This window comes from Scomber scombrus, chromosome 15 (genome assembly GCF_963691925.1).
Source record: "Scomber scombrus chromosome 15, fScoSco1.1, whole genome shotgun sequence".
Taxonomy (NCBI): domain Eukaryota; kingdom Metazoa; phylum Chordata; class Actinopteri; order Scombriformes; family Scombridae; genus Scomber; species Scomber scombrus.
The window spans coordinates 423,571-448,954 of NC_084984.1; the positions used below are offsets into that span (position 1 = coordinate 423,571).

At 42.2% G+C, this 25,384-nt stretch overlaps 2 protein-coding genes across 2 annotated transcripts; one reads left to right on the forward strand and one right to left on the reverse strand.

Moving 5' to 3' along the window:
• The first annotated feature begins 8,896 nt into the window (after positions 1–8,896).
• Positions 8,897–13,596, forward strand: hsdl2 (hydroxysteroid dehydrogenase like 2). Its single transcript, XM_062434341.1, has 11 exons — positions 8,897–9,038; positions 9,936–10,099; positions 10,271–10,369; positions 10,481–10,595; positions 11,199–11,302; positions 11,379–11,477; positions 11,584–11,778; positions 11,875–11,946; positions 12,243–12,386; positions 12,869–12,997; positions 13,327–13,596. Exons 1-11 carry the CDS (start codon positions 9,022–9,024, stop codon positions 13,434–13,436), a joined length of 1,248 nt encoding a protein of 415 aa, XP_062290325.1. The 5' UTR covers positions 8,897–9,021; the 3' UTR covers positions 13,437–13,596.
• A 9,361-nt stretch (positions 13,597–22,957) lies between these two features.
• On the reverse strand, positions 22,958–25,182 carry LOC133995655 (plancitoxin-1-like). Its single transcript, XM_062435131.1, has 6 exons — positions 25,091–25,182; positions 24,745–24,913; positions 23,993–24,113; positions 23,685–23,849; positions 23,392–23,601; positions 22,958–23,295 (listed from the first exon to the last, which is right to left on the reverse strand). Exons 1-6 carry the CDS (start codon positions 25,180–25,182, stop codon positions 22,958–22,960), a joined length of 1,095 nt encoding a protein of 364 aa, XP_062291115.1.
• Positions 25,183–25,384: the final 202 nt, after the last annotated feature.

A 25,384-nucleotide genomic window follows, 5' to 3' on the forward strand; every position in this document is an offset into this window, starting at 1 on the left:
TGGTATAGGATGGTATAGGATGGTATAGGATGTATAGGATGGTATAGGATGGTAGGATGGTATAGGATGGTATAGGATGTATAGGATGGTATAGGATGGTATAGGATGGTATAGGATGTATAGGATGGTATAGGATGGTATAGGATGGTATAGGATGTATAGGATGGTATAGGATGGTAGGATGGTATAGGATGGTAGGATGGTATAGGATGGTAGGATGGTATAGGATGGTACTAGGCATGTAGCAGGATGCGTATAGGATGGTAGGATGGTATAGGATGGTAGGATGGTTATAGGATGGTATAGGATGTAGAGGATGGTAGAGGATGTATAGGATGGTATAGGATGGTAGGGTGGTAGGATGGTATAGGATGGTATAGGATGGTATAGGATGTATAGGATGGTATAGGATGGTAGAGGATGGTAGAGGATGGTAGAGGATGTATAGGATGGTATAGGATGGTATAGGATGTATAGGATGGTATAGGATGTATAGGATGGTAGAGGATGTATAGGATGGTAGAGGATGGTAGAGATGTATAGGAGGGTATAGGATGTATAGGATGGTATAGGATGTATAGGATGGTATAGGATGGTAGAGGATGTATAGGATGGTAGAGGATGTATAGGATGGTATAGGATGTAGAGGATGTATAGGATGGTAGAGGATGGTAGAGGATGTATAGGATGGTATAGGATGTATAGGATGGTATAGGATGTATAGGATGGTAGAGGATGTATAGGATGGTAGAGGATGGTAGAGGATGTATAGGATGGTAGAGGATGTATAGGATGGTAGAGGATGGTATGGGATGTAGAGGATGTATAGGATGGTATAGGATGGTATAGGATGGTAGAGGATGGTAGAGGATGTATAGGATGGTATAGGATGTATAGGCTGTATAGGCTGTATAGGATGGTAGAGGATGGTAGAGGACTGTATAGGATGGTACAGGATGTATAGGATGGTATAGGATGTATAGGATGGTAGAGGATGGTAGAGGATGTATAGGATGGTACAGGATGTATAGGATGGTATAGGATGTATAGGATGGTAGAGGATGGTAGAGGATGTATAGGATGGTAGAGGATGGTAGAGGATGTATAGGATGGTAGAGGATGGTATGGGATGGTAGAGGATGTATAGGATGGTAGAGGATGTATAGGATGGTATAGGATGGTAGAGGATGGTAGAGGATGTATAGGATGGTAGAGGATGGTATAGGATGGTAGAGGATGTATAGGATGGTAGAGGATGTATAGGATGGTATAGGATGGTAGAGGATGTATAGGATGGTCTAAGATGCGTATAGGATGGTATAGGATGGTATAGGATTGTATAGGATGGTATAGGATGGTATAGGATGTATAGGATGGTATAGGATGGTATAGGATGGTAGAGGATGGTAGAGGATGTATAGGATGGTATAGGATGTATAGGATGGTATAGGATGGTAGAGGATGGTAGAGGATGTATAGGATGGTATAGGATGGTAGAGGATGTATAGGATGGTATGAGGATGGTATAGGATGGTAGAGGATGTATAGGATGGTATAGGATGGTATAGGATGGTAGAGGATGTATAGGATGGTATAGGATGGTAGAGGACTGGTATAGGATGGTATAGGATGTATAGGATGTATAGGATGGTATAGGATGGTAGAGGATGGTAGAGGATGTATAGGATGGTAGAGGATGGTAGAGGATGTATAGGATGGTCTAGGACTGTAGAGGATGGTATAGGATGGTATAGGATGGTAGAGGATGTATAGGATGGTATAGGATGGTATAGGATGTATAGGATGGTATAGGATGGTATAGGATGGTATAGGATGTATAGGATGGTATAGGATGGTATGAGGATGGTATAGGATGGTATAGGATGGTATAGGATGGTAGAGGATGTATAGGATGGTATAGGATGGTATACGATGTATAGGCTGGTATAGGATGGTATGGGATGGTATAGGATGGTATAGGATGTATAGGATGGTATAGGATGGTATGGATGGTAGAGGATGGTATAGGATGTATAGGATGGTATAGGATGTCATAGGATGGTAGAGGCTGTATAGGATGGTATAGGATGGTAGAGGATGGTAGAGGATGTATAGGATGGTAGAGGATGGCTACTAGGATGGTAGAGGATGTATAGGATGGTAGAGGATGGTATAGGATGTATAGGATGGTAGAGGATGGTAGAGGATGTATAGGATGGATAGGATGTATAGGATGGTAGAGGATGGTAATAGGATGGTAGAGGATGGTAGAGGATGGTATAGGATGGTAGGATGGTAGAGGAATGTATAGGATGGTATAGGATGTACTAGGATGTAGAGGATGTAGAGGATGGTACTAGGATGGTAGAGGATGGTACATGATTTATAGGATCGGTAGAGGATGTATAGGATGGTAGAGGATGTATAGGATGGTATAGGATGGTATAGGATGGTATGGATGGTATAGGATGTATAGGATGGTATAGGATGGTATAGGATGGTATAGGATGGTAGAGGATAGTACATGATATATAGGATGGTAGAGGATGGTATAGGATGGTAGAGGATGGTACATGATATATAGGATGGTAGAGGATGGTATAGGATGTATAGGATGGTATAGGATGGTAGAGGATGGTATAGGATGTATAGGATAGGATGGTATAGGATGGTAGAGGATGGTATAGGATGTAGGGATGTATAGGATGGTATAGGATGTAGAGGATGTATAGGATGTATAGGATGTATAGGATGGTATAGGATGGTAGAGGATGGTATAGGATGGTATAGGATGGTATAGGATGTCATAGGATGGTCTAGGACTCGTCATAGGATGGTATAGGATGTATAGGATGTATAGGATGGTATAGGATGGTAGAGGATGGTACTAGGATGGTATAGGATGGTATAGGATGGTATAGGATGGTATAGGATGGTATAGGATGGTATAGGATGTATAGGATGGTATAGGATGTAGAGGATGGTATAGGATGTATAGGATGTATAGGATGGTAGAGGATGGTATAGGATGGTATAGGATGGTATAGGATGGTATAGGATGGTATAGGATGGTATAGGATGTATAGGATGGTATAGGATGTATAGGATGTATAGGATGGTATAGGATGGTATAGGATGGTATAGGATGGTATAGGATGGTATAGGATGGTATAGGATGGTATAGGATGGTAAGATGTATAGGATGGTAGAGGATGTATAGGATGGTATAGGATGGTAGAGGATGTTATAGGATGGTAGAGGATGTATAGGATGGTATATGCATTACTAGGCATGTAGAGGCTGTAGAGGATGGTAGAGGATGGTAGAGGATGGTAGAGGATTGTATAGGATGGTATAGGATGGTATAGGATGGTATAGGATGGTATATGATGTATAGGATGGTAGAGGATGTATAGGATGGTATAGGATGGTAGAGGATGTATAGGATCGTGTAAGGATGTATAGGATGGTATAGGATGTATAGGACTGTATAGGATGGTATAGGATGGTCATAGGCATGGTACTCTGATATATCGGATGTATAGGATTGTATAGGATGGTATAGGATGGTATAGGATGGTAAAGGATGGTATAGGATGGTATAGGATGTATAGGATGGTAGAGGATGTAGAGGATGTATAGGATGGTAGAGGATGTATAGGATGTAGAGGATGTATAGGATGTATAGGATGGTATAGGATGTATAGGATGGTACTAGGACTGGTATAGGATGTATAGGATGGTAGAGGATGGTAGAGGATGTATAGGATGTAGAGGATGTATAGGATGTAGAGGATGTATAGGATGGTATAGGATGGTATAGGATGGTATAGGATGTATAGGATGGTATAGGATGGTAGAGGATGGTAGAGGATGTATAGGATGTATAGGATGGTAGAGGATGGTATAGGATGGTATAGGATGGTATAGGATGGTATAGGATGGGTATAGGATGTATAGGATGTATAGGATGGTAGAGATGGTATAGGATGGTATAGGATGGTATAGGATGGTATAGGATGGTATAGGATGGTAGAGGATGGTAGAGGATGTATAGGATGGTATAGGATGGTATAGGATGGTATAGGATGGTATAGGATGTATAGGATGGTATAGGATGGTAGAGGATGGTAGAGGATGTATAGGATGGTAGAGGATGGTATAGGATGATAGAGGATGGTATAGGATGTATAGGATGGTAGAGGATGGTATAGGATGGTATAGGATGGTATAGGATGGTATAGGATGTATAGGATGGTAGAGGATGGTATAGGATGTATAGGATGGTATAGGATGTATAGGATGGTATAGGATGGTATAGGATGGTATAGGATGTATAGGATGGTAGAGGATGGTATAGGATGGTATAGGATGGTATAGGATGTATAGGATGGTATAGGATGGTATAGGATGGTATAGGATGTATAGGATGGTAGAGGATGGTATAGGATGGTATAGGATGGTATAGGATGTATAGGATGGTATAGGATGGTATAGGATGTATAGGATGGTATAGGATGTATAGGATGGTACAGGATGTATAGGATGGTAGAGGATGTATAGGATGGTATAGGATGTATAGGATGGTATAGGATGTATAGGATGGTATAGGATGGTATAGGATGGTAGAGGATGGTAGAGGATGTATAGGATGGTAGAGGATGGTATAGGATGATAGAGGATGGTATAGGATGGTAGAGGATGGTATAGGATGGTATAGGATGGTATAGGATGTATAGGATGGTATAGGATGGTATAGGATGTATAGGATGGTATAGGATGTATAGGATGGTACAGGATGTATAGGATGGTAGAGGATGTATAGGATGGTATAGGATGTATAGGATGGTATAGGATGTATAGGATGGTATAGGATGGTAGAGGATGGTAGAGGATGTATAGGATGGTATAGGATGGTATAGGATGGTAGAGGATGGTATAGGATGGTAGAGGATGGTATAGGATGTATAGGATGGTAGAGGATGTATAGGATGGTAGAGGATGTATAGGATGGTAGAGGATGGTATAGGATGGTATAGGATGGTAGAGGATGGTATAGGATGTATAGGATGGTATAGGATGGTATAGGATGGTAGAGGATGGTATAGGATGGTAGGATGTATAGGATGGTAGAGGATGGTATAGGATGGTATAGGATGGTAGAGGATGGTATAGGATGGTAGGATGGTAGAGGATGTATAGGATGGTATAGGATGGTAGAGGATGTATAGGATGGTAGAGGATGTATAGGATGGTATAGGATGGTAGAGGATGGTACATGATATATAGGATGGTAGAGGATGTATAGGATGGTAGAGGATGTATAGGATGGTATAGGATGGTATAGGATGGTATAGGATGTAGAGGATGTATAGGATGGTATAGGATGGTAGAGGATGGTAGAGGATGTATAGGATGGTAGAGAATGTATAGGATGGTATAGGATGGTAGAGGATGTATAGGATGTATATGATATATAGGATGGTAGAGGATGGTAGAGGATGGTAGAGGATGGTATATGATATATAGGATGGTAGAGGATGTATAGGATGGTATAGGATGTATAGGATGGTATAGGATGGTAGAGGATGTATAGGATGGTAGAGGATGTATAGGATGGTATAGGGTGGTATAGGATGGTAGAGGATGTATAGGATGGTAGAGGATGTATAGGATGGTAGAGAATGTATAGGATGGTATAGGATGGTAGAGGATGTATAGGATGGTATAGGATGGTAGAGGATGTATAGGATGGTAGAGGATGTATAGGATGGTATAGGATGGTAGAGGATGTATAGGATGTGTAGGATGTATAGGATGGTAGAGGATGTATAGGATGGTATAGGATGTATAGGATGTATAGGATGGTAGAGGATGTATAGGATGTATAGGATGGTATAGGATGTATAGGATGGTATAGGATGGTAGAGGATGGTAGAGGATGTATAGGATGGTATAGGATGTATAGGATGGTATAGGATGGTAGAGGATGGTAGAGGATGTATAGGATGTATAGGATGGTATAGGATGGTATAGGATTGTATAGGATGGTATATGATATATAGGATGTATAGGATTGTATAGGATGGTATAGGATGGTATAGGATGGTATAGGATGGTATAGGATGGTATAGGATGGTAGAGGATGGTAGAGGATGTATAGGATGGTATAGGATGGTATAGGATGGTATAGGATGGTATAGGATGTATAGGATGTATAGGATGGTAGAGGATGGTATAGGATGGTATAGGATGGTATAGGATGGTATAGGATGTATAGGATGTATAGGATGGTAGAGGATGGTATAGGATGGTATAGGATGGTATAGGATGGTAGAGGATGGTAGAGGATGTATAGGATGGTATAGGATGGTATAGGATGGTATAGGATGGTATAGGATGTATAGGATGGTAGAGGATGGTAGAGGATGTATAGGATGGTAGAGGATGGTATAGGATGGTAGAGGATGGTATAGGATGGTATAGGATGTATAGGATGGTATAGGATGTATAGGATGGTATAGGATGTATAGGATGGTACAGGATGTATAGGATGGTAGAGGATGTATAGGATGGTATAGGATGTATAGGATGGTTTAGGATGTATAGGATGGTATAGGATGGTATAGGATGGTAGAGGATGGTAGAGGATGTATAGGATGGTATAGGATGTATAGGATGGTAGAGGATGGTATAGGATGGTAGAGGATGGTATAGGATGGTATAGGATGGTATAGGATGGTATAGGATGTATAGGATGTATAGGATGGTAGAGGATGGTATAGGATGGTATAGGATGGTATAGGATGGTATAGGATGTATAGGATGTATAGGATGGTAGAGGATGGTATAGGATGGTATAGGATGGTATAGGATGGTATAGGATGGTATAGGATGGTAGAGGATGGTAGAGGATGTATAGGATGGTATAGGATGGTATAGGATGGTATAGGATGGTATAGGATGTATAGGATGGTAGAGGATGGTAGAGGATGTATAGGATGGTAGAGGATGGTAGAGGATGGTATAGGATGTATAGGATGGTATAGGATGGTATAGGATGTATAGGATGGTATAGGATGTATAGGATGGTACAGGATGTATAGGATGGTAGAGGATGTATAGGATGTATAGGATGGTTTAGGATGTATAGGATGGTATAGGATGGTATAGGATGGTAGAGGATGGTAGAGGATGTATAGGATGGTATAGGATGTATAGGATGGTAGAGGATGGTATAGGATGGTAGAGGATGGTATAGGATGTATAGGATGGTAGAGGATGTATAGGATGGTAGAGGATGTATAGGATGGTAGAGGATGGTATAGGATGGTATAGGATGGTAGAGGATGGTATAGGATGTATAGGATGGTATAGGATGGTATAGGATGGTAGAGGATGGTAGAGGATGGTATAGGATGGTAGAGGATGTATAGGATGGTACAGGATGGTATAGGATGGTAGAGGATGGTATAGGATGGTATAGGATGGTAGAGGATGGTATAGGATGGTAGAGGATGTATAGGATGGTAGAGGATGGTATAGGATGGTAGAGGATGGTAGAGGATGGTAGAGGATGGTATAGGATGGTAGGATGGTAGAGGATGGTATAGGATGGTAGGATGGTATAGGATGGTAGAGGATGGTATAGGATGGTATAGGATGGTAGAGGATGGTATAGGATGGTAGAGGATGGTATAGGATGGTAGAGGATGGTATAGGATGGTATAGGATGGTAGAGGATGGTATAGGATGGTAGAGGATGGTATAGGATGGTAGAGGATGGTATAGGATGGTAGGATGGTAGAGGATGGTATAGGATGGTAGGATGGTATAGGATGGTAGAGGATGGTAGAGGATGTATAGGATGGTATAGGATGTATAGGATGGTAGAGGATGTATAGGATGGTAGAGGATGTATAGGATGGTATAGGATGGTATAGGATGTATAGGATGGTAGAGGATGGTATAGGATGGTAGAGGATGGTAGAGGATGTATAGGATGGTATAGGATGTATAGGATGGTAGAGGATGGTATAGGATGTTATAGGATGGTATAGGATGGTAGAGGATGGTAAAGGATGGTATAGGATGGTAGAGGATGGTAGAGGATGTATAGGATGGTATAGGATGTATAGGATGGTAGAGGATGGTATAGGATGGTAAAGGATGGTAGAGGATGTATAGGATGGTAGAGGATGGTATAAGATGGTAGAGGATGTATAGGATGGTATAGGATGGTATAGGATGGTATAGGATGGTATAGGATGGTAGAGGATGGTAGATTATTATATATGAGTAATAAATGTGCAGATGGAGTTAACAGTAATATCTATTCATTTAAATGAAGAGTCTGATCTGTACTTTTATATTTTACAGGATTTATTGTTGTTGGCGTGACGACGTTCAACATTAATATTAGGACTGGTGTCATGTGATAAGCTTACAGTGTTTATAGTTTATCAGCATTCATAGAACATTAAGACCACACACTTTATTCAGATAGTTTGTGATGATATTCAACATGTTGTCAGAGTGTTTTGATTCATTTCATTTTAATAATATGATTAAATGATGATTAGACAGAAGCTCCTTTAACACTGCGAGCTAGAAAGAAGGAGAGGAAAAGATATCAGAGTAGTCCTCTAACATACAAAGATCATCTCTGAGTTTCATTTGAATAATATTTGACTTTATCTTTACTGGGATGCTGCATTTCTGTGTCACACTGATTTAAGTTCAAATCTAAAGCAGATCTATAAATAAAGTTATCATCAGCTGGTTGGCATATGTTTAAATTTAGTGATTTCAGGTCGGAGTTGATCATCTTCCGTTTCTGAGGATCTTTGTCTGTAAACCGGAAGTGAAGAGGTATAGTAGTTCCGGTTGGCTGGAGCTTATTCAACTGGGTGAAAGGTGAGGAAGGTGAGGAAGACTGCAGGCTGTCATTGTTCTGCTTCAGCACCGACACACACACACTCAGACCCGAACAGACCCGACCGGAACCGAACAGACCCGACCATGCTGCAGAACACAGGGTGAGTCGTTATAATTAACGTCCCGCTGCATACCGGGACCGGGACCGGGACCGACTGCAGCTCACACCGGGACTGATCGTGTCGGTAACCGTGAGGAGGTTAAAGCTGCAGAGTTTAACTTTGAACCTCTGACTGACTTTTATTTATTTAGTAAAGTTTAAACAGCTGTTTGTTTTTATTGTAGCTCAACTATTTAAAGAGTGTGTGTGTGTGTGTGTGTGTGTGTGTGTGTGTGTGTGTGTGTGTGTGTGTGTGTGTGTCACTGTGTCACTGTGTGTGTGTCACTGTGTGTGTGTCACTGTGTGTGTGTGTCACTGTGTGTGTGTGTCACTGTGTCACTGTGTGTGTGTGTGTCACTGTGTGTGTGTGTGTCACTGTGTGTGTGTGTCACTGTGTGTGTGTGTGTCACTGTGTGTGTGTCACTGTGTGTGTGTGTGTCACTGTGTGTGTGTGTCACTGTGTGTGTGTGTGTCACTGTGTGTGTGTGTCACTGTGTGTGTGTGTGTCACTGTGTCAGTGTGTGTGTGTGTGTGTGTCACTTCGTGTGTCGTTTTGATTGTCGCCATCTTGGATTTTTTGGAGCCAGAGACGGAGCCGACACTAACGTTAGCTTTGCTAAAGCTCCTGAAACTGTTTATTTACTGCAGAAATGTTCTGATCAGGACGAATGAGCTAAAACAATTAATTTAATATCTTTACTTTGTGTCCGATTGTCTGTTTACTGTTTTATTTTTATTATTTTATATTTCAGCAGTTGTCTCTGAATGTGACATCATGTCTTCCCGCTAGCTGCTAGCTTGGTTAAAACTCCGCAGAGGCGACCCAAAATGTTCCCGCTAACTTTTTTTTATCAGGTTTGATGTTAGCGTGCTAGCTAACTGTTTGCATGTGCTGCAGGAAGTTAGCCGGCTGCACGCTCTTCATCACCGGAGCTAGCCGCGGCATCGGGAAAGCGATCGCTCTGAAAGCTGCCAGAGATGGCGCTAACATCATCATCGCCGCCAAGACCGCCGAACCTCACCCCAAACTGCCGGGGACGATCTACAGCGCCGCGCAGGAGGGTGAGCTAACCGCTAACACACAGGAGCTAACCGCTAACACACAGGAGCTAACCACTAACACTCAGTTAACGTGTTTATTCTCTGTATGTTCCTTACGTGTTCTCTGCGTGTTCCTTACGTGTTCTCTGCGTGTTCCTTACGTGTTCTCTGCGTGTTCTCTGCGTGTTCCAGTGGAGGCGGCCGGTGGAAAGGCTCTGGCCTGCATTGTTGATATCCGTGATGAAAAGCAGGTCGGAGACGCCGTTCAGAAAGCCGTCGACAAGTTTGGAGGTAACAATCACGTCTGAATATTAATGAGCTGATTTGTCCTCATTGGCCGTCACAGTCAGGTGACCCCGCCCCAGCAGTGACATCATCACAACGTCTGCTTCTGATTGGCAGGTATCGACATCCTGGTGAACAACGCCAGCGCCATCAACCTGACGGGAACTCTGGAGACGCCGATGAAGAAGGTCGACCTGATGCTGGGGATCAACATGAGAGGAACATACATGACGTACGACACGCAAACTACGTGTTAACGAGCTTTAGTTAACGAGCTTTAGTTAACGATCTTTAGTTAACGATCTTTAGTTAACGAGCTTTAGTTAACGATCTTTAGTTAACAAGCTTTAGTTAACGAGCTTTAGTTAACGAGCTTTAGTTAACGAGCTTTAGTTAACGAGCTTTAGTTAACAAGCTTTAGTTAACGAACTTTAGTTAACGAGCTTTAGTTAACGATCTTTAGATAAAGATCTTTAGTTAACGATCTTTAGTTAACGAACTTTAGTTAACGAGCTTTAGTTAACGAACTTTAGTTAACGAACATTAGTTAACGAACTTTAGTTAACGAGCTTTAGTTAACGAGCTTTAGTTAACGATCTTTAGTTAACGATCTTTAGTTAACGATCTTTAGTTAACGAACATTAGTTAACGATCTTTAGTTAACGATCTTTAGTTAACGAGCTTTAGTTAACGAGCTTTAGTTAACGAACATTAGTTATCAATCTTTAGTTAACGAGCTTTAGTTAACGAGCATTAGTTAACGATCTTTAGTTAACGAACATTAGTTAACGATCTTTAGTTAACGAGCTTTAGTTAACGAGCTGCTGTGTTTCAGGTCTAAGATGGTGATTCCTCACCTGTTGAAGAGTCGCTCTCCTCACATCTTGAACCTTTCTCCTCCTCTCAACCTGAACCCCATCTGGTTCAAGAACCACACAGGTAACCATGGCAACCAGCTACCCGCGTGTCCCATCATGCACCTGAGCAGTGTTAACATGTATGTTTGTGTTTCCAGCGTACACGATGGCTAAGTACGGCATGTCCATGTGTGTCCTGGGAATGGCCGAAGAGTTCAGAGGTCAAATAGCCGTCAACGCGCTCTGGCCCAAAACAGGTCAGTGGCTAACAGCTAGCATGCTAACATGTATGACCTGTGGATGGAAGATAACTACAGTTAGCATGCTATCATGTATGAAGCTAACTGATCATGTGACCCGCAGCGATCCAGACGGCAGCCATGGACATGCTAGGCGGCTCAGACGTGGGTAAGCAGTGCCGCACCTCTGACATCATGGCGGACGCCGCCTACGCCATCCTGTCCAAACCCAAGGACTTCACGGGTCACTTCGTGGTGGACGAGGACATCCTGAGGGGGGAGGGGATCCGAGACTTCGAGCAGTACGCCGTCGAACCGGGTGAGAGCACGATGCTAACCTGCTAACATACGCTAGCATGGCTAGTCCTCACGTAGCATCATGTGATCTTCATGCTGGTCTCTGATTGGTCGACAGGTCACCCGCTGCTGCCAGACTTCTTCCTCGATGAAGCTCCAGAAAACCTGGCGAAGCAGATGGAGCAACACGGTGAGTACTCATAATACTACAAGTACTGCAAATACTACAAGTACTGCAAATAATAATACTGCAAGTACTACTACTACTACAGATACTACTACAGATAGTACTGCAGATAGTACTGCAGATAGTACTGCAGATAGTACTGCAGATAGTACTGCAGATATTACGGTTCACAGTACTATCAGAACGCTCTGAAAGTATAATAATGAGTACTAATACTGCGATTAAACTAATATTACTGATGTGTGTTTAGCGCTCCTTAGTGTCCACTCAAATAACTGTTTGTGTCTCTTGGTTGCTAGGGGCAACTCCAGCCTTCAAACCACCGTCATCATCATCATCGGCCTCCAGTGGACCAATAGAAAACACGTTTGATGTCATCAGAAGCGTCATCAACGAGGACGTCGTCAAGTCCACACAAGGCATCTATCAGTTCGACCTATCAGGTAACACCAGAACCTGTCTGTGTCCTTATAAGGACGTCCTGTGGGCGTGTCTTTAACGTGAACCTGTCTGTGTCCATATAAGGACGTCCTGTGGGTGTGTCTTTAACCTGAACCTGTCTGTGTCCATATAAGGACGTCCTGTGAGCGTGTCTTTAACCTGAACCTGTCTGTGTCCATATAAGGACGTCCTGTGGGTGTGTCTTTAACCTAAACCTGTCTGTGTCCATATAAGGACGTCCTGTGGGCGTGTCTTTAACCTGAACCTGTCTGTGTCCATATAAGGACGTCCTGTGAGCGTGTCTTTAACCTGAACCTGTCTGTGTCCATATAAGGACGTCCTGTGGGCGTGTCTTTAACCTGAACCTGTCTGTGTCCTTATAAGGACGTCCTGTGGGCGTGTCTTTAACCTGAACCTGTCTGTGTCCTTATAAGGACGTCCTGTGGGCGTGTCTTTAACGTGAACTTGTCTGTGTCCTTATAAGGAGAACATGAGGGCGTTTGGTTCCTGGACTTGAAGAGCGGTGCTGGCAGTGCAGGCCAGGGTCAGCCGTCCGTCAAGGCTGATGTTATCATGGCGATGGACTCCGGCGACTTTAGCAAGATGTTTGCAGGTAAGCCGTCACCATGGTAACCACGAAAGTGACAAAGCACCGTGTTTCTCTGCCTGCTGTCACTACTGCAAGTACTACTGCTGCAAATACTACTGCAAATATTACTGCAAATACTACTGCAAATATTACTACTACTCTGCAAATACTACTAGTATTTGCATACTATTTCTACAATTATTACTACTCCTACTGCAAGTACTACTACTGCAAATACTACTACTGCAAATACTACAGCAAATACTACCATGGATACTTCAGATACTAGCACAGCCTGCAGATAGTGATGGTGATGTTACCATGGTAACAGCCGTGTTTCTCTGCGTGTTTAGGGAAGCTGAAGCCCACCATGGCGTTCATGTCGGGGAAGCTGCGGATCAAAGGAGACATGACGCTCGCCATCAAGCTGGAGAAGCTGATGGGCCACATGAGCAAGCTGTGAGCCGGAAGCCCCGCCCATATACCTCAATGCCCCGCCCACCGATCACCAGGTCCGCCCATCGGCCTCCAGGCCCCGCCCACTGGCCTCCAGGCCCCGCCTTAACGCTGAAGCTGTACATGTTGCCTTGATGACAATAAAACTACATTAATAATAAAGTTGAGACTGTGTGATGTCATCAGGTGTTTCTATAGCGACCGCCTGCTGGCACTGATGCTAAGCTAACGAAGCTAACACCAGCTGTTAGAAAATATCTGTTTTAACAAGAGTTAAATTAATTAAAACATTCTTGATATTTCAGCTCTATATTAATATTCTTTATATTTCAGCTCTATATTAATATTCTTTATATTTCAGCTCTATATTAATATTTGTCTTCTACTGGTCCTTTATGCAACCTCTCAGTTCAGCCTCTCCTCCTCCTCCTCCTCCTCCTCCTGCTGTACCTCCTCCAGCAGGAGTCCGTCCTGTATGTCAGCATGTTAGAGTTTGGAGCTCATTAGATGATCAAATCATTAATAATAGTATTAATAATTATTATATTAACACTAATCAATAATTACGGCTGCACTACACAGATCATTGACGTCTGTTTGATTGACAGCTGCTGGGGGGGGGGGGGGGGGGATAATAAATAAATTAAAAACAGTGCAGAGTGAACTTTTCATTTATTTCAGCTTTGTAGGTTTTTGTAGTTCTTGTTTCAGATTTTAAATGTAGTGACTCTTTCTGTGCTGTGAAGCACTTTGTAAATATTCAAAACATAAAGTTATTATTCAATATAAAAACATCTGTTAAAAAGGTTGTTACAGTTTGAAGTACTAGTACTTTACTGTAGTACAGTTAGAGGTACTAGTACTTTACTGTAGTACAGTTAGAGGTACTAGTACTTTACTGTAGTACAGTTAGAGGTACTAGTACTTTACTGTAGTACAGTTAGAGGTACTAGTACTTTACTGTAGTACAGTTAGAGGTACTAGTACTTTACTGTAGTACAGTTAGAGGTACTTGTACTTTACTGTAGTACAGTTAGAGGTACTAGTACTTTACTGTAGTACTGTTAGAGGTACTAGTACTTTCTACTCCACTACATTTATTTGACAGCTTTAGTTACTTTTCAGATGCAGATTTGACACAATGGATTATATATATATATATATATATATATATATATATATATACCTCAGACTGTACTACAGTAAAGTACTAGTACCTCTAACTGTACTACAGTAAAGTAGTAGTACCTCTAACTGTACTACAGTAAAGTACTAGTACCTCAGACTGTACTACAGTAAAGTACTAGTACCTCAGACTGTACTACAGTAAAGTACTAGTACCTCTAACTGTACTACAGTAAAGTACTAGTACCTCAGACTGTACTACAGTAAAGTACTAGTACCTCTAACTGTACTACAGTAAAGTACTAGTACCTCTAACTGTACTACAGTAAAGTACTAGTACCTCAGACTGTACTACAGTAAAGTACTAGTACCTCAGACTGTACTACAGTAAAGTACTAGTACCTCTAACTGTACTACAGTAAAGTACTAGTACCTCTAACTGTACTACAGTAAAGTACTAGTACCTCTAACTGTACTACAGTAAAGTACTAGTACCTCTAACTGTACTACAGTAAAGTACTAATGATATATATATATATATATATATATATATATATATATATATATATAATATAACAAGCTTTATAAATACAACACATTGTTAAAGATGAAACCAAAAAGCAGTGTGTAGTCGGCTCACATAAAGAGCAGCTGCTACAAGTATCAATCAATCAATCAATCAATCAATCAATCAATCAATCAATCAATCACATGACCAATCTATTTAAGAGTTTTGATATTTTGGAGAAACAACTTCTGTGCACGCGCCAGCTGATCTGATCCATGAACGCGCACGTGCAGACAATCAAGTTTCGTGCAATCATCGCTCATACTCACACGTGCGGCTGATTGAACTTCCGGTTGTAATGGTCCAATCAGCGGGCAGCTTGGGGCTCCAGGTGTGATTTAAGGCTCCGCAGCAGCATCAGATCCATCAGCCTCCAGCCGCTCTTCGGTCGTTCCCCGCAGGCAGAGACGAGAGAAACAGGTCGGACCATGTTTGCAGCTCCCGGACGGATGATGATGGCCTGGGTTTGGCTCAGTTTGGTGACTCTAGCCCGGCTCAACACGGGGGGAATCCACCGGGACGCGGACGGACGTGTGGCCGACCTGGAGGCGCTGTTCTCGGACTCTGAGCCGCAGGTGGAGACCAGGAGCGGCGGAAGCTTCTTTCCGGTGCCGGTGTGGAAGTTCTTAAAAGGTGAGAACACACCTGAGACACGTTGAACTCATTACTGAACCTTAGAAACGACTCATTCACTTTCTCATCCTGTTAACCCTAAAATAAAAAAGTAATAAACAGACACCATGGAGTTAATTAAAACGGACTCACTTCTCTCACACTTCATGTTTTCAAAGCTTAAAACTAACTTTTTTCTTCAATTGATTTGAACTTTTAAATATTCCAGGTGTCATTAACAGAATGTGTCCCCCTTAAATAAATGATCAGCTATCAACATCTGCAGCATCACTAGTAGTATAGATGAGGTTTATTATCAGACCGATGCTGGAGCTTTGACTTCACTGTTTCCTTCATGAACCTGAACATTACTTTTACACACTGGAGGATTATTTAGTTGACTGAGAATCTTTTGGTTTCAGACTTTAATTCTCAAACTGATAAAAATAAAGTATTAACCAATAAGGGAAATGATCATTGGTTGCAGCTGTAATTTTAAATGTACTGACTAAAAGTCCCAAAGTATTCATCACATATTAAAACCAGTTTAGACCTGCTCTGTGTAAAGGCCTTGAAATGACTTGTAGTGGTTTGGCACTTTCCAAATAAATGATTTCTGTAACTTAAGCAGCGTTTACTGGAACACTTTGAATATTGAACAATTTAATCTCTAACACAAACTGATCTGGAGTAGAAGTATAAACTAGTATCTAACTACAGTAAATGTTTCCTGAGTGAAGAAGCTGCTCATAAAACCAACCTCATGTTGGTTAGATTGTAACTTCAGGCTGACCTGTCTGTGTTTCAGGGCGTGATGATGACGATGGTGACTGTGGAGATGAAGATTTCAGCCGGCCACATTTTCTCTGCAGCAACAGTTCGCTCTCTGTTCGCTTCTCCCTCATCCGACACTCTGACCTGCGTCTGCTGGGTGAGTTTGATTCGTCCACCTGCTGCAGCTCAGTCACTAACACTTCATGTTCATATCCAAACAATGATTTATCTTTAAACTTGCACGTCAGTTTTATTGGTTTAATTTGACTCATCTGCTCATTGTTCCATGAGCAGTTTTAGTGAGAGCTCGTCTTATTAACCTGACGTGTTGGTGCCATTTTGACCCGAACTGGGCAAAATTCTACTTAGAAAGTAAATTTAACCTCACGTACTGCTAATATTCTGACTCATTAGTCTACAACAGTCGTCATATTCATAAAACCCCCCAATCAGTCATTAATGTTGAATCTTACAGAAAAGATGTTCAGTTTTAGTCCAGAACATTTTATACAATATGATGATATTTGACATTTTTAAACTTGCATATGTAAAAATGTGTAAGCTGCACAATTATGAAATATGCATTTTATTTCCATATCTCTATACTGTGGGTCACACTGGGGAAGTCCAACTAAAATAAATGCTGTTAAATGCGAAATGGGTCAAATTTGACCCTGAACACTATGTAAGGATTAGGTAACATTTTGTACTGTGATGTATTGAGTCACTTTTTTTTTGGCCATTTCATTCACATGATTTGGTGTGTTTGGGTCTATCATTTAAATTTATACTGATGTACTTTGTTACTTAAGCCTAATAAAACCAGCAGCCTAACTTCCAAACCTTTCTCTGTAAAGCTGGACTGGGATGAAACTAGTATATGATTGAAGCCATAAAGCATCCTCAGGTTAAAGCTTTGAGTGAGCACCAGTCCTTAGCTTCTGTTCAGACGACACGTTTTATATTTAATGTCTAAAGGCTGCAGGCGTTAAAATGGATGTTTCTGATTTTAATGCAGAGCTGTAAAAACATAACATCACTTTCTCCCAGCTGTGTTCTGATCATTTCGTCTCTTCACAGATGGGAAGAAGTTGTTGGCGTTGCCGGACGGCTGTCGTGGTTCTGCTCGTACCGTCGGGCCGTGGCTGCAGCTGGAGCTCCCCTATACCGGCTGCCACACGGCATCATGGGTAAATAATATCATAATATATATTTGAGGGGATGGATTCAGTTTAATTTCTTTTTCTCATCTCCCTCCAGATTTCAAACAGCGCACGGTCTCATCAGTTGAAGGTGCGTTACTTTGACCATCTGCTGCAGGCGAATGTGACCGGAGCAGCTGCCTGTAAGGGTCCTGCAGCATCGCTCCAACCGGCGCCACCGCTGGTGAAGTGCAGGACAACAGATGTCACTGTGAAACTGCCTCTGGGGGCAACACTGAGGAGGGTAAAAGCTCTGGGTAAGGATGGTGTCGTTGGGACAGCGCTCACAATGTCTTCCTCAGGCGCAGTAATGGTGCAGATCTCAACACCAGTGAATACGGTGAGTAAGGTCCTAAAACATGATCCAGTGTCAAAATGTTGAATTAGAGCTAATAAATGAAACTTTTGCAGGATTCCATCTTGGAAATGGTTTACTGCAACTCGGATGGGGAAATGTCAACAATGCTGGCAGCTTGTTTCAGAGCAGAAACACAAAGTGTGGCTCATCACCCAAGAGCATATTCAGAGTCTGACTACCGGTTGGAGCTGTTGCAGCAGTGGGAGTTGGAAAACTCTCCGACAGAGGAGAAGCCGACTGAAGATGTAAACACAAAGAACCTGTTGGACGATGAGACGGAGGGTCTGACAGACGATGAGAAGGATGGTCTGACAGACGATGAGACGGAGGGTCTGACAGATGATGAGACGGAGGGTCTGACAGACGATGAGACGGAGAGTCTGACAGACGATGAGACGGAGACGACAACAGCGTGTCCATCTGAAGGCCCAACAGTAACGGCACCTGTAACGATTCAGGCAACTTACCCTGATTCAGAGATCTTTGAACTGTGGGGATTTGATGAGATACCAGATGGGCCGTTCACTGGGGACCAAACGGCTCTTCCCACAACATCCAGTACCACCCCGACGACTACTGTCACTACCACCCCGACGACGACTACTAGCAGTACCACCCCTACGACTACTAGCAGTACCACCCCGACGACTACAACCACTTGTACCACCCCGACGACTACTAGCAGTACCACCCCGACGACTACAACCACTTGTACCACCCCAACGACTACTAGCAGTACCACCCCGACTACCACCGCCCCCACCACCATGACGAGCGCCGCCCCCACCACCACCACGAGCCCGGCTACGACCAGCGCCGCCCCCACCACCACCACGAGCCCGGCTACGACGAGCGCCGCCCCCACCACCACCACGAGCCCGGCTACGACGAGCGCCGCCTTCACCACCACGAGCCCGGCTACAACGAGCGCTGCCTTCACCACCACGAGCCCGGCTACGACCAGCGGCGCCTTCACCACCACCACGAGCCCGGCTACGACCAGCGCCGCCTTCACCACCACCACGAGCCCAGCTACAACCAGCGCCGCCTTCACCGCCACGACTTAGAAAAGCGATCCATCTACTCCCTCACCCCCCCCCCCCTCACTCTTGTTTGAAATAAAATCTTCATCACATGACATCTGGTCTGTTTTGTGTTAAATGGTCAAAAGTTAAAGCTTCTGATCTGAATAACTAAGTTAAATTATGCTTCAGCTGTGACTTCAATAGATGGCATGACTTATCATGGGCTGGTCATATTGGCCTGGTTTTTAAAATGAACATACTCCCAAGTTTGCTCTATCTAATGCAGACGCTCCCTCTAACAGGTCTGAGTTCTGACACAATCCTACATCCATGTCTAAATGGTCCCTTCTCTCCAGGTTTGGGCAAATCCATTTCTCAGAGTTGGTGTGAAGAAGGGATTAAAACATCAAACAACTTGAGGCAAAATTTGAAATCCAGTCTTTCCTTAATCCAACACAAACAGCAAATGGTTACAGACCCACCTACAGTCAACCATTGGCTCAAAATGGTAACAGATCCATGAGATGGAAACATTGACCTTTTTACTTAGACTGAGAAAAGACTGCAAGATGGCTGTCTTTGGAGTAAGGAAGGTGGTTGTGGATTGTTAAACTCTATGGGTATTAAAATGTAATTTGCCTTCAGCATGATCAATGTACTACAAGTGAAGTAGAACCCCTTGTTGAAAATCCATACTGTATAGATGTAGAGGATGTCAAGTGCCTGTCCTTGGTGGTCATTTTTATACTGATTGATTTAATGTAAGTATAAATCAAACACACTTTTCCTATTAAACAAACCAAAAGCTACTGCCATTGACTCTTACCTGTTACAGCTGTAGAATATCATTTGTCTGTCTTATGGAACTTTACAATCAGTTAATGTGATATCGATAGGATCATAAACCTATGGGAGAGGGATCTGGGTTTGAGGAGGGGAAGTGGTCTGATGCTGTAGGGTCAATAGGGAAAACTTGTGTTACTGACTCACTGAAAGTCAGTATAGAACCGTTCACAGGTTACAGCGTACACCCTAGTTCCTCAGTGTTGACTCTAAGACTTCTCCACTATGTTAAGTGTAAAAAGGATGTGGAGTCTTACTTTCACTGTCTGGCAGTGTCCTCTCCTTCCAAATACTGTAGCAGGAGAACTTTAATACCGTAACAGTGGAAGCTGGTTTTGTTTTGTGTAATATTCTGAATGAGGACTTTCCACATATGAGGTAAAACTTCTGCTTTAGGAAACAAGATGTATTTTGTTACAGTGGATCAAGCTGAGTCCTCCTACTGTGAGTCAATGGCATGGAGAGATATTTAAAGTTATAGTGATGGAGAGACTGGGTGAGATCATGAAGGCCAATGAATGTTCTTTGATTGTGGCAATCCTTCCCCATAATGTGATATTAATATGGTGCTGAACAGAGCTGAAATGTCTCTTTATTAAGAAAAGTCATTCTTCTAATTTCCCCAAAATGTTACAGCAGTAACAGTTCACCTTCTGCCTCATCTTACAACGTTACACATGGTTCATTAGGGACAAAATGTTTGCGTCAAAAGACCGCCATAAAATATTATAAATTAATATTATTTTCCACTTTTAATAAATAAATGTGCTGCATGGTTGAAGTGTTATATATTCTATAGAGTTTAACTGTGTGTGTGACAGAGGGATTTAGACATAATGCAATAAATGCAGACCTGTAAGACAAAACAGATTCTCCATTTGTAATAATTATAATTGTAATTTATTTATTTAGACAGAGAAAGTACACAATAAAATATTAACTTTGTATAAAACAAGGAAAGATACATTGCAACAAGTTTCAATAAGTTGCTGTTTTCCACCCATAGTGCCTGAGCAGGCGAGTTTGACAATAAATTAAAATCAATAACAGAATTCACAAATTTGTGCAAAATCGCAGTTTTAAAATAGCTGCACACACACATTTACTTTTCAATACACAGATACACACCACACACTGACACCCATACATCACATCCAGGTCTGTTTGGTCTGCTGTGCTTCATAATACAGGATACCTCAACACCAATTATTACTCTTGTATGTAATGTCACAATTATTTGATTATATTTTTTACTACTATTATTTTTTATTGGTTTTGTACTTGTATTGTTCTTTATTCTTTTGACCGATGCTCTTCTATTTTTACTGTAATATTGAAAATGTCCCCATTGTGGGACTAAGAATATCTTACAAGCAGGACTAGATAACACTTCATTATATTCTCCCATAGACAAAATACAGCTAAATGGCGCCATCTGGTGGAAAAACAAACAACTACAATTTTAAAGCCAGGGCTCCCGTGACGTCACCCATTGTTTTGTGGACTGCTGCTCGGATTCTACTTATATGGGCATCAGGAGGAGCATGAGGCGCCCTCCTGAACCTGTGAACCAATCAACCTGTCAATCACCACGTAGCCACGCCCTAATGCATACCCTGCTTTATCGTCACATATAAAATCAGGGAGGCCAAAATGTCCCAAATGAACATCATACTGCATTGAAGAAGGCTTTAAACTAGCGATTGAGACCATAAACACATTTTGAAAACGTTTACTGAGGTTAGAAATCAAGTGAGAAGTTGGTGAATTCTCCATTGACTTGTATAGAGACGGAAGTCCTTTTGACAGCAAAACGGTCGCCCCCTGGTGGCCTTTTGATAGAATGCAGTTTTAAGTTACTTCCGTGTTGGCCTCATTGCAGAGGACCGGAGCTCCCCGCCTGGTGCGCACCAGAACACAGGCATGTAAGACAAAAACATGTAGTCATTATGGGTTTCAATGGAGACAAATCTCTAAGAATGTTGGTGAAACACATTTTTCTACACAATGTATTATAGACTTTATCATTATCATTATGATCATTATTATTATTATTATTATTATTATTATTATTATTATTATTATTATAAGTGACTGGTTGACATTTAAAAGGTAAAAACATTTAAGCCATTTGCATGAACAGCACAAAATGATCGAGAAAATAAAAATGAAAAGCCAAACATGTCCTTAGTGGGGTTAAAGGGTTAAACATCCTGAGGACTGTGAGGGAGTGAAATATTAAAGAGCTGCATCTTTGGGATGATCAGGGTGATGGTGGAGCCTCCTGAGCTGTAAAACAACTCACTTCTATCTCCTCAATCTTTTGAAGTTATTAAAAATCTTTGCTGCAGAGCGAGCAGTGAAGAGGCGGACCTCGTTAGTACGTCACTCTGAGCAGAACAAATCAAATCTGCAGGACACACTATGATGAGTCGTACATAAGTTCTGCTGATGAAGCAGAACACTGGAAGTTCTAATAATGCAGATTTGATGTAAACAGCTTCAGAAACAGCTGGAGGACAGAGGAGAATCTGGACTATAAGGAAAGATGATTTAGAGAAATCTAAACAACATTTGGTTTTATTCATAAAATGTCCCAGATATGTTTAAATAGTGTTTTCTAGAATAGCAGATCTTTAAATGCTGTTTCCTTGATGAATGTGTGTTTTCATGTTGAAGTCATGAAGCTCTGCAGCTGTGTGACTGAAGACAAACATGTTGAGAGACAGAAGTGACGATCACAAAGACAACGAGGAGTTTCTGTCACATTTTAATGAATTTATCAACACAGACACTTTGGTTCCTCTGATGGAGAAACTTCACTCAGTACAGACAGAGTTACAGATCATCATTCAGTCTCATTAATGAACTATATCACATGTTTCATGTTTTACCTCCAAATGTTTGACAGAATCTACAAACGAGTTAAAAACTGGATGAACAGAGAAGTTCACTGTACCAGTCAGCTTTATTTCATTCATTTATTCAGCTGTCACTCTGAGTCTGATGTTATACTGAACCTTAACATTCATCCTTACACACTACGAAACTCTTGAATATGTCTGCTATGTCTTCATCTTTAACACACAGTGCCCCCCCCAGCCTCTCATACTGTGACTCTGATCTGTTTACATCAGAAATACAGGTCCAGGGTTTATTTTGATCCACAGCTACACACCACTTTGAATGATCACTGCCAGGATCCCATTTAGCCCAACCAACATCTACTAATACAACATTTTGCACATTATATCCACCTGTAGGGCAGAAGGAACCATCACGCTCAGGCTGGCCTCCCCAGCTCTGGACATTCACACCACTGTGGACCTCGTTTGCAATGCTGACGTAAAGATCTCCAACTGCAACAACATCAGGAGACACGTTACTCAGACTGTTCACATCGGTGGTGAGACGTTATTTGTACTGAACCGTTGGGTACAGGCAGGAAAACTCACCTTCTGGTTGATCTGACACTAGTTTAGCAATGCTGTGAAACTCCTTCCCTCCGCTGGATGTCAGATGTTGGAACATAGGAATGAACCTGTTATTTGCTGGGGTATTATGGTTTTGGGTGTTCTTGGCTGTGACATCTTGAAGCTCTCTATGAAAGTCTGATGGAATATGATGATCAAATGGGAAAGCTCTGGTCTTCTGCAGGTGTTCACCTGAAAATATGAACAGACACATTTATAGTATCATTCAATCCAAACACTGAGACTAATACACAGTAAATATGAAGATGGATTACCGATATGTTCAAACTGGTCGTAGTTGAATGTTACACAGATGAACGTTTGAGCGTTTCTTGCTCCACTCTCAGGGTAGAAATGATATTGATCTCTGCTATAAGGGAACCCTGGTGTGCTGTGTAAGAGCCAGACTCCTTTCTTGTTCTTCTCCACCATCACAACTCCTGTGAACATGAACAGTCAGTCAGCAGCTCATCTGAAGACAGAGCTGAACCCCAACTGAACCCAAACAGACGGTCCTGGACCAGGTGGACGAATAAGAAGAGAAAGACATGTTCCCTGTGAGAGAGATGCTGTATCTGCTCACCTTTACTGTGACCAAATGAGGAAGAAGCTGAACCTCCAGATGTGTCTGTTGGGTCTGAAACTTTAGCAGAAAAACCTTCTGGAACGCCATCATTGTAGCTGATGAATCCAAAGTCCGTTGGCTATAAATAAAAAACAAGAAGAAACAACTTTTTAAAGGTTCCTGGATCTGTTGATGGTCACATGTTCAGAGAAACAACAACAACAAGAAAATGTCTGTAATGATGTAAAGTTGAAAGAAAACTCAGAGATGAAAGTTAACTTGCTGTCTTTGAGTTAAAGTCAGACTTTCTACTGGGGAAAATCACTGTGGTAACCAGGGTGGATCACTGTGGTAACCAGGGTGGATCACTGTGGTAACAAGGATGGATCACCATGGTAACCAGGGTGAATCACTGTGGTAACCAGGGTGGATCACCGTGGTAACAAGGATGGATCACCATGGTAACCAGGGTGGATCACTGTGGTAACAAGGATGGATCACCATGGTAACCAGGATGGATCACCGTAGTAATCAGGATGGATCACCATAGTAACCAGGATGGATCACCATGGTAACCAGGATCGATCACCGTAGTAACCAGGATGGATCACCGTAGTAACCAGGATGGATCACCACGGTAACCAGGATGGATCACCGTAGTAACCAGGATGGATCACCACGGTAACCAGGATGGATCACCGTAGTAACCAGACTGGATTACTGGTCTCTGGAGTTAAAGCAGGACCCTATGTCTCTGAAATAATACTCACAGAAGGGTTAATAAAGAGCGGCTGCAGGGTGTTTGCCAGGATGCCGTCAGCAGCGTTGATGGGCTTTGTGCAACGTCGAGATTTTGCCTTGTCGTTGTTGTCTGGATAAATGTAAACATAGTCCAAACCAGTCATCTTTAGATTTCTGGGAGTCTTGTATAAGATGTACCTGATGAACCAGTGAGAGAAGACAGAAATCAGAACATAATAGAGACTCTGAGGAAGAAACTGAAGAACACACTGTCTCATTTTGCTCTGATTGGCTGATTCTGACTGTTTTTTAAAATCTCTTTCTTAGAGGAAGAAGCAACATGTCTGCCTGCTAGAAGTCTAAGTATTGTCTCACCAGTCCACATCATTGTTCTTCTCATCTTTGCAGGACACTGAAGCCTCAGAGCTGCAGCACAGCAGACTGACCACCAGCACCAACCTCCACATGACTCCCTGAAACACATTTAGAGTCTCTGCAGCTGAAAGACTGAAGCTTTTTAGAACATGAACATATCACAGGAACAAGCCTGAAGTACCTCTAACTGTACTACAGTGAAGTGGGAGGCAGGTCTTATCTACTCCTGGGAACATCTCTGCTTCTACTGGAGTGTAGTCTATGTATCACTGTAAATGCTAATAAACCATAAAT

Excerpts from the sequence above, each read along its gene's own strand:
- hsdl2 (XM_062434341.1), top strand. Across the intron at positions 11,779-11,874 it reads GCAGTACGCCGTCGAACCGG|GTCACCCGCTGCTGCCAGAC; the intron begins GTGAGAGCACGA and ends ATTGGTCGACAG. Across the intron at positions 12,387-12,868 it reads CTATCAGTTCGACCTATCAG|GAGAACATGAGGGCGTTTGG; the intron begins GTAACACCAGAA and ends TGTCCTTATAAG.
- LOC133995655 (XM_062435131.1), bottom strand. The coding sequence starts at position 25,182 with ATGTGGAGGTTGGTGCTGGTGGTCAGTCTGCTGTGCTGCAGCTCTGAG. Across the intron at positions 23,850-23,992 it reads CTCATTTGGTCACAGTAAAG|GAGTTGTGATGGTGGAGAAG; the intron begins GTGAGCAGATAC and ends TCATGTTCACAG. Across the intron at positions 23,296-23,391 it reads AGTGTCAGATCAACCAGAAG|TTGGAGATCTTTACGTCAGC; the intron begins GTGAGTTTTCCT and ends ATGTTGTTGCAG.